This window comes from Magnolia sinica, chromosome 2 (genome assembly GCF_029962835.1).
Source record: "Magnolia sinica isolate HGM2019 chromosome 2, MsV1, whole genome shotgun sequence".
NCBI classification, from domain to species: domain Eukaryota; kingdom Viridiplantae; phylum Streptophyta; class Magnoliopsida; order Magnoliales; family Magnoliaceae; genus Magnolia; species Magnolia sinica.
The window spans coordinates 66209500-66219320 of NC_080574.1; the positions used below are offsets into that span (position 1 = coordinate 66209500).

Genomic DNA, 9821 nt, shown 5'->3' on the forward strand with positions numbered 1-9821 from the left:
GATATCTCCTCTAGCCACCACCTCTCCTCATCTATAAATAGGAGCATCTCCAATAGTTAAAGGTATGCACAATCTCTAGCTTAAAAACTTCGTTTACACTAGACCTAGATTTTTTGTCTAACTTAGGTATCGGAAGGTCTCCTGTACGAGACGGGTCTCATTTGTCAGCTCATTGTGTAGGTACTCGAAGGTTCAAGAAGGCTAACCGAATCTCTGCATCGACATTAATAATTAGTATAAAAGCCAATACCACATTCTGGATTGAATTATGGAAGGAGCAACTTAAATCAGAGTGAAAGCTACCATAGTATAGAAAGGGCTACGTGGATAATCAGAGTGCAATTGCTGGAATCTAGAAAGGTTACATGGAAAAGAGACTAGAATGAGTCCTGCTACAAGTGAGCTTTAGGGGAATGACCGACTCACTCAAGGTATGCTTAGAACGGCTCAAGGATGCGCAGATACAAAAATAGCATGTGTATCTATATTTATAATCTTTGCGTCGGATTCCCAGTCAGGTCAGGTTGGGTCACCTGCCCAGCCCATTGACAGCCAATATGGGTCAGATTTATAAGGGTCAGCCCTAGCCGACCCATTTACTTAAATAGGCCACATTTCTAGCTCAAGCCAGATCTGTTATCCGTTTAGCTTAGCTCGAGCAGGCCCCAAAGGGAGGTTGGGCTACTTGACATATGGGCCAACCCAGCCGCACCCTTCACGAAAGCGGATTGCATGGTATGGTGTGTTGACATCACCTAGTTCTGTGAGGCCTACCATGATGTATGTGTTATATCCATACTGTCCAGTCACTTGGCGAGATCATTTTAGGTCATAAGCTCAGATCCAAAGCTCAAATGGATTACACCATATAAAGCAGTGGGGACAAAGATTCCCACCGTTGAAACCTTCCTAGGGCCCACTATTATATTTATTTGTCATCCAACCTAACAAACCTGGATGAATGGAAAAAACAAATATCATATTGATCCAAAACTTCTGTGGCTATCAACAAGTTTTCAATGGTAGATGTTCAATCCACACTGTTTTCTGTGGTGTGGTCTGCTTGAGATTAGGATCTGCCTCATTTTTGGATACATGCCCAAAAATGATCTCTTAAAATAAATTGTCAGTGGGGATATAACACATACATCATGGTTGGGTCCACAAAACTTGGTGATGTTAACATACACCATGGAGGTCAGTGGTGTGTGGCACAACACTCAATCCGTTACCACCCATCACCGCCCGAATTTTCTACGAATTCATGCCCACACGCCATAGCAAACAATGGATCAAAAGTTAAACAACTAGATGACCTTTATACTCGCTTCGGAGACACGCTACCAAACATTCTAAGAGCCAATATATTAGAAATCACACATCTGTTTGGCACAATATATTAGAAATTAAGACAAGGACATTTTATAACTTCGTTAAATAACCTCACATCTAGTGGGCTACAAACCCCATCAGCCAAAATGGCACAATACACTAGTTATTCCTTACCACAGTTCAAAACAACAAAACGATAGAGAACCAAAAGCTACTACCCACGTAATGGAAAATCTGTCTCACCCACTTAGGTTGAGATCGACCACAATCTAAGAGCCATGGCCCATGGGCCTCTTCACCTGACTTTCCTACAATCCAGCCTCACCTCCTGACCACCTGTTAGGCTACTCATCTTGATCATAGACTTCACAAAGGCATCTTTGAAAGCTTCATGGGACCTGGCAAACCTGTAAACCAGCTCCTTGGTGTGGTCGGTGGTCATGAGAGCCTGGTCTGAAGAGAAGAGACTCTTTCCTTGGATGAGCAGCTTGTAGTAGGTGTTGTCGAAAGTGGCTGCCGATGTGTCCATGTTGGACCCTGCATTCTTTGCCTGGTTATGGGCAGGGCACACACTCTGAAGGCTTGCTGCGAACGACGGGTTCAGTGAAGGGTCGACGTAGTGGGTCGAGTCGAAGTTGTGGATCCGGCTCGTGAAGGATGAGCAATGAGAGAACCCAAGTGTGTGTCCACCTGCATTTGGGTTGAAAGGGCAATGTGGTGCAATTAGTACCAAGATCATGGAGTAAGGAGGGCGATCAGGCTTGTTTAGGCCCATCCCATGAGCTGAAATCTCTGGTGGGTTCGGGCCTAGATTTTGTTTTGGTTTGGAAAGCCCAATTCGAAAATTTGATTTTGTCAGCTAGGGCCCAGTCCATATATAACGTGATTAAACCGGGCATTCAGGTTCAGCTCACATCTAGTCCAAAGCAATCTGGGCACAGGCCTTATTGAGGCTTGTTGATGTCCACTACACCATCAGCTAAATGGACCAAAGTGCAGTACAGCCTCGCTAGCTAAGGATCCAGGTTAGATTGGTGAACAGGCCAGTCTGAGTTGATTTTTCAGGCTGTCTACCAAAATATTTCATTTTGTGAGGTCCAGCTCTGGCCCACTGACGTTGTATAATCACGCCCACAAAATCCAATAAATCTGGCTGGGTCAGGCTGTTCTAAATTCGGGCCCAATCTGATACGAAATCAGACACCCCAGTTCAGATGGTGGATCCCTAACGAATATATAGCCCAGAAAAAAACTTGGGCCCAACCTAGATTGGGCAGGCCATCCAGGCTAACTTGCATCCTTACTATGAATAATTTGAATAGATCCACCAACTGGCCAGGCTTGGGCTGTGCTGAGGTCTGTCCAATCTTCGACGTCAAAGTAAAACTTAAGCCTGAGCCCTGCTCGGGTTCATAACCCTGGTTGGGCCATTCCATGAATGACAACTTACATCCTTACTATGTATCATTTGAATAGAGCCATCTACTGGCCAGGCTTGGGCTGTTCTGAGGTCTGTCCAATCTTGGACCTTAAAGCAAAACTTAAGCCTGAGCCCTATTTGGACTTGTCACGGGCCATAACAAACAGTCCTGAGCCTGTCCTGTGATGATTATACATGGCCTGAGCCTGAGGCAGGCCACCTACCTTTGTACAAGATCTAGGCTAATCATTTGCCGTGCCCCTTCATGCATGATATATGGCTAAAATGCCCTTGAAATCCTAAATGGGCCGGAGTTGGGCAGGGCTGCTGGGCTGTTAAGTGCAGCCCAAGACCAGCCTGCTGGTCAAATGGGCTTAATTTTAGACCTGGGCCTTGATATAGTATTCAGCCTAAGTCTGGCTGAAGTGGGCCAAGCTAAACGCCCAATGGGCCTGTCCCGCCTATTTACACACTAGTATTTCAAGGTACGGGGTATGAGCATTGAGGGTGTTAGTTATTACCTTTGTGTGCGTGTGTGTGTTAGTTATTACCTGAAAGGGCTACTAAGTCTGCTCCAGATAAGCCTCTTTGAGAGAAGCTTTGAATCAGTTGAGAGAAGTTGAAAGTGGGAGCTGGCATTTGTCTTGTTTCACTTGCTTTTGAAATTCTACCATCTTTCCTTCCTTTTGGTACATCCCAACAAGGGCCTCCTGTCTATCATTTTCAACACAATTCAATAGAAGGTGTTACAAACGCGTCCGACCAGCATGAATTATGAGGGACATTTGAATAATTTTTTCCTTTTAATTCATTATTTGGTAATATTACCAAAACTACATCATTTTTACTTTAATGCCAAAAATAAACCTGGTATTGAAAATATTTTCAAAACCAACTTGGTAGGTTATGGAAATAAATGTTAAACTTCCTAAAGTTTTATCTGGGCATCAAAGTATAAGATGAGTAGCTTTCGGTAATTATCTTTTTATTTATTATTATTTATTTTATTTTAAGACCTACCAGTGCCACTGCATCCCTTGCAGCTATAGCTAATATATCTGCACATGAGACCACTCCTGGGCACATAGCTTCCACTTCCTTCTTCGCCTCGTCAATGACGAAAAATGAATGCAGAGAGATGTTAGGTGGCCCATCTTTCTCCGCAGTATTCGACCCGACTGAGTTTAGCAGCACGGATGCATCACAACCCTTCAAAATAGAAAATGACGGTAAATTGATGCCATTAATCTTCTAGTAAGTTTGTTTTTTTTTAAAAAAAAAAAATTTTTTAAATTTTTTTTTTATTTTAAATTTTTTTGGCCTTTAAACACGAAATTGCAGCTTTAGTGAGGGTCAATTTTTTCTTCAAAATTTGGGCTATGAAGAGAAGGCTGTTTTACAAGGTTGAAGTTAAGAAATCCAATGCACAAGGAAAATTGCAGAGTTGAAATTTGGAATTGCATGTGCAAGTAGGGCTGTACACGAACCGCGTTAGCCCAGTTAACTCGCTCGACTCGGCTCGACCTGGAACTGAGTTCGGTTCGGGACGAGCCATTTTCTTCAGCTCGAAATTGAGTTTGGGCCGAGTTCAAACAGGTCCCAGTCTCGGTTCGAAACTCGTATATATATATATATATATATATATATATATATATATATATATATATATATATATATATATATATATATATATATAATGTCCTGACTAGTTAGATTTTTTGTGGAGTCTATAGTTCAACTATCTAAACCGTTGATCAAGGGCCTTATAATGGGACACGGATTACTTGCCAAAGCTCTTCCCATGAACTTGTTGTAAGGTCCGAAACTGGCTCGAACTCGCCCGATTGCTGACCGGGCTGAGGTCGGGCTGGACATGTTGGCCTCGTGACTGGGCCGGGCCGAGTTCGGGCTGGGTTTGGCTAGTGACCAGGCCAGGCCGGGTTGAGCCCAGTTCGACTCGGTTCGGCCCGATGTACACCCCTATGTGCAAGTATGATGTAGAGTAGGTCGCAGACACTTACATGGCTAAGATAGACTAGAGAAGGGCTGATTGGAGAGGGAAGTGATCATGATTGTCAAAACCTCAAAACAGTATCTTGCAAACCAGAATGAGTTTTTTGACATATCATATATGATTTTGGGTAGGAGAAGCTACTTTACCCAACCAACCCCATTATGCCGAGTTGCCCACGTCGGATTTGCGAGATTCCATCCTATCAACGGTTGAAAGTCCTTTTTATTTTTGTTTTTATTATAAATAGTAAGTTTTAATTCAATCATAATTAACTTTTGATCCTTTGAGTTTTAAGAGTCGTGCCCAACATAAAAAGGGCTTAGAAAAATTAGGAGAATAACTTGGTTAGGCCAAACCGGATACTTATTATTTTTTTGCCAAAAACCATGAAGTCTTGTAGGAATCATGACCTTCTATAAATAGTAAGTTTACCATTTATAGTAAGTGACGTTTTTAGGGAGTTTGAGTTGGAGTTTGATTCTAAAACTTTGTCCTAGGTTTGAGTTTACTATTTAAAGGATTGTAATTTCACTTTTTTTTTTTTAAATAATAAAAATTATTATCTTTGAATTATTAGAAATTATTTCTGTTTTCATCCCTCGTGAATTCGAGGAATCTCTATGAAGAGTCCATAGAAGCTCCATGGATTCAGAGTAGTTATCCCTAAGAAAGACGGTGATTGAACTGATCACGTCCTTCCCTGCGTCAAAGTAGTCCCTTGAATCACTTCAATTTCACAAAAACTAGGCTTCTTATATTTGCGTAAACAACCTTGTAAGTATTTGCAAAAACATAAGAGCTGATCAAGCTGTACTATCATAGACCACAAATGGGTGTCTGTCATGTGTTATCCTACAAGCGTGGTTTTAGAGAAATCACATATTTCATTTTTGAAAAGTGCTTTTAAATGCCAGTTGCCCCTCTCTCACTGCCATTCTCCCTGATTAGGGTTCAACGATCTCTGCCAAAGCAACAAATACTGAAGTTGTGTGCATTTTAGTAGGCACCACTTAGAGGATAAAAAAGGACTCAAAACAAATAAACGGAAACAATTGGTAAGGGTTAGGTTCGCAAAAACTTTACTATATGGAATTATTGGCAAGAATTTTATGGTATGATAAGTCCACATTGATATTGTTCTTTTGGCTAAATTTCTGACCCATGGGTGAACATGCCAAAGCACCTTTCGTACATGCTACAATAATAGCAATGACACACCTCACTATCATGCCAAGAATAACTGAAATTTTCACAAGAAAGTAAAGTATAAAAAAAGAAAAAGAAAAAAGAAGTGGCTTAAGCTGAAGTGACAGAAAGAAAGGCAACGTCAGAGTGAGCTGAGTCATTGAGGAAAAGAGAGTTCTCCGTTTCTTTCTCTCATTTAAAACCGTCCACGTGACTTTCATTGTGCACTAATTAGATAGGCTCCAAAGAGTTTCAACACCCGGTCTAAGGGTTGAGTATGGTGAAATCCCACTACGGCTTGAGTGTGTTGGTGTGTGTGCATGTTTAAACTAAAAAAGAAAAAGAAAAAAGGCGCCACTATATAGATAACCTGGCCGAAGAATTAGGTGGTCAAGTCATCCGGTGGGCCGTAACGTATTGGAAGTGGAGTCTTGGGTGAACTTTTTATTTTTGGACCATTAATCCCATTTTTTCTTGCACATGTGCTGCCCAACTGATGAGTTGGTTGATTGGCCTGACATTTCGGCCAGGTAATCCTCATCTTGGGGCCGACTTGATACATTGCTTGAATATTCCACATATATGCAAGATGTGTGTGTTTATCAGAGAGAGAGAGAGAGAGAGGAGAGAGAGAGAGAGAGAGAACCCTGATGAAACAGTCATGAAAATGCATACGGAGCAACGCTGCTGGAACCTTCTTGTCAGAATTGATGGCCTTCTTAACAACATTGGTGATGGTTGACTCGGCCTGAGGGCATGTCTGGTCATAGTAGTTTAAGCTGAGTGCATCACCTAAGGAAGAAATGGAGAAGATGAGCCAGCAACACAGTAGTGCAACAAATGCTGCCATTGTATGTATTGTTTTTTGTATTTGTTTCTCTCAGATCTCTCTATTTATGTTTGAAAATGAGGGAGGAAAGGGTATTTATATTGTGTGAGAGAGAGAGAGAGAGTTTCTTGTGTTTGAAAATAAGGAGGGAAAAGGGTATTTATAATAAGAGTTGATAGAGAGAGACGAAATGGTGGTTAGGTTAGAGCGTTTGGTGAAGAAGAACGTTGATAATGGAGTAGTGTAGTTGAAGCATCTGCCTTTATTAGGTGGCAAACTAGGTCAATTATGCTTTTTCATGGGGTGACGAACCACACAAGATTCATTCTGCATGCGACGGGACCATTTTCCGCTGCTTTCATCCTTTCTTAAATGGTGGTGACTCGTCAATTGCACAGTTGTCTTATCTGAATATCAATCCGGACTGTCCTAATCGCAGCCGCATTGTCAATCTAGACCGTCAAACTATTCAATCCGTGTATGGTTAAACTTGTCCCATCAGTACTGTTTGGGGTATGGTCGATGCTCAATGGGGCCTGGATGAGTCACTACCACTTGATAAAAAGGTGAAAACCATGTAGAGTTTTCTTAAGCCTTTTACATGATATATTGTATTTGTAGGAAAGAAACTGAGATATTACTTTATACAGTACGAATCCTGATCCTCTTCTTGCCACGGACTAGAAACTCTTGTTTGTAGGAATTTGATTGTGCCACATCATCACACTTAATTTATGCAGCAATGCCGGCAACGTTAATGATGATGTGGACCAATCATGCGGAAAGCATGAGTTTTCTGGTGGTGGCAATAAGAGGATCCGAATTCATACGGTACGCGATTCTGAAAAATTTTAAACAGAACAGATAGTGTGCAAACTTCGTAGCAGACAAACTAAAACCCAATTTGTATAATCAACATGTGCATATCCTGCTCATCTTTGGAGACCGTTCAATCAATTAGTTACTTCTCGGATTACCATAGCATTAATATCGTTATTGGAATAGCCAATTAGGAAATTAGCATGCACACGTATCATTGCCCAAGACATATATAGCACATCCAACATATGCAAGGATATGCAAGGATATTTCGAGTATGTTGAGGGAATAATAACGAATATTGTTTGGATAATACATGTCAACATGGCCGTTCAATGAAAGAAAAACTTGAACGAGAGAAAAGTAGTGCTGAAGCGGTTATCAGGATAGGTGTAAAAAAAGAGTTTGAAAGGCTAAAGTGATGCTGAGGCAGTTACTGTAACCACTTGAACATGTGAAGAAGCATCTAGATGGCTATCTTAGAGAAGTTTATAATGAAATTGTGCATGGTGAGCCCACATGCTGTGCGTAGAAACTTTGCGGGGCTAAGGAATGATGGCTATATCTTAGAGGGGGATGTGATTAGGACTAATAAATTTTTTTGCCTTTTCAACATAATTATCTACTTAAACTAATATATAAATTAAACTAAGTACGACAATCAAATATAAGACTTCCAAGCCATTAGATAGTTTAATCACGCAGATTACAAATGATATGGTAATGAAACAACTAGTCTATAAATATGATAGTGTACATGAATGTGGGTAGGATGTGCTACATATCATCTCATAGCATCCATCTAATTGTGCAAACATATAATTAAGCATTTATCGTATAAGCATTATTAAATAAGTACTCAAAAGACAATCCCAAATACAAACATGTATAGTTGTTCGATTTCCATACTATACGCCCGATGGATGCACTCAACCCATGAGTGTACCGGATTTTACTATTGAAGATTTTAAATCAGGTTCACCTCTAACTTTTATAATCCTACAAAAAGGACCTGCTCTCGTAAGAGACTTTACATGGTTTTCTATAGGCCTGACATGAACCTCGATACTACACAAGGACTTACTGAAGTACACTCCCATCAGAGGCTCCCATAAGAGACTTGAGTTGGTTTTCTATGGGTTAACTAACAACTTTAGTACTAGTCCAATGACTTACATTTACACCCGTTGGAGGTTTCTACAGAAACTAACATGTACACACCCATGTCTGATTAATTCGGCCCTACACAAGAGCTTAGGCTCTACAAAAGAACCTATTAAATTTGGGTCACAAACTCTTACCCTCAATTCTACACAATAAAAGAGAGTATGAACTCACTCAATAACACTTACCTATAGAATTGAGCCCCATTGATAGGCCATCTTGGGTTGCTTAATCGATGCTCTCCTATGCTTTGATCAGCTCCCTTTTTGCTCTCTCTATCATGATACCGATGTGTTACCAATGCTTCAGCTCTAAGATCAAATACCTTTTATGCAATGCTCTGATACAGTGACTAAGGTGACGAGAGGTTGGGTAGAATTTCCTACAACTGATAAAAAGTTGTAATGCCTTGGAGATTCACCTAGAAGGGTCTTATAGAGGATTGAGAGAAGGATATACCTATAGAGGTTAGATCTAAACTCTAGAAAATGGTGGATATTGAGTTTATTTTCTACATTGAGGTTGAAATCTTGATTAGTTGTAAATCTCAAGAAGATGAATCAAATCTCATATAATATGAGGTTTAAGATGTGGGATATGAATGAAGATTCACCCAAGCTTCAATTGGACCCTAAAAAATGCTTGAAGATTGGATCTACTTTATAAAGAAATCGAGTTCCATCGGTCATTAAACGAGTAGAAACGGCTAATCTTCGGTCATATTAAATTCAGGTTTGGTCAGAACAAATTAGATAAGAAAGCCAATGGACATACTTGGGCACTTTTGGTTACACCGAAGGTGGTCTTCGGTTGGACCAATAGTCATCTTTGGTGAGACCAAAGGTGGCACTCGGTCACAACTGAATTACCCGAAATTCTGCCCCAACACATTGTCCTATGTATGTGCTATATTGTAAAGCACACCTTTGTTTGTCAAATTTCGCTTGGATAAAACAACTTATGTAGTGGTCCGTCTATGGATCAAGATGGAAAGTTCAAGTTGTCATGCCCCAAACTCAGAAAACGGGCTCACAAAATTCCTGATCGTCGAATCTGGC

The 9821-nt window shown here is 40.6% G+C and overlaps 1 protein-coding gene across 1 annotated transcript; it reads right to left on the bottom strand.

Annotated features, from left to right (window-relative positions):
• Positions 1–1399: 1399 nt before the first annotated feature.
• On the bottom strand, positions 1400–6841 carry LOC131237170 (peroxidase 64-like). The gene is made up of 4 exons (XM_058234840.1): positions 6598–6841; positions 3773–3961; positions 3304–3466; positions 1400–2022 (listed from the first exon to the last, which is right to left on the bottom strand). Exons 1-4 carry the CDS (start codon positions 6799–6801, stop codon positions 1628–1630), a joined length of 951 nt encoding a protein of 316 aa, XP_058090823.1. The 5' UTR covers positions 6802–6841; the 3' UTR covers positions 1400–1627.
• Positions 6842–9821: the final 2980 nt, after the last annotated feature.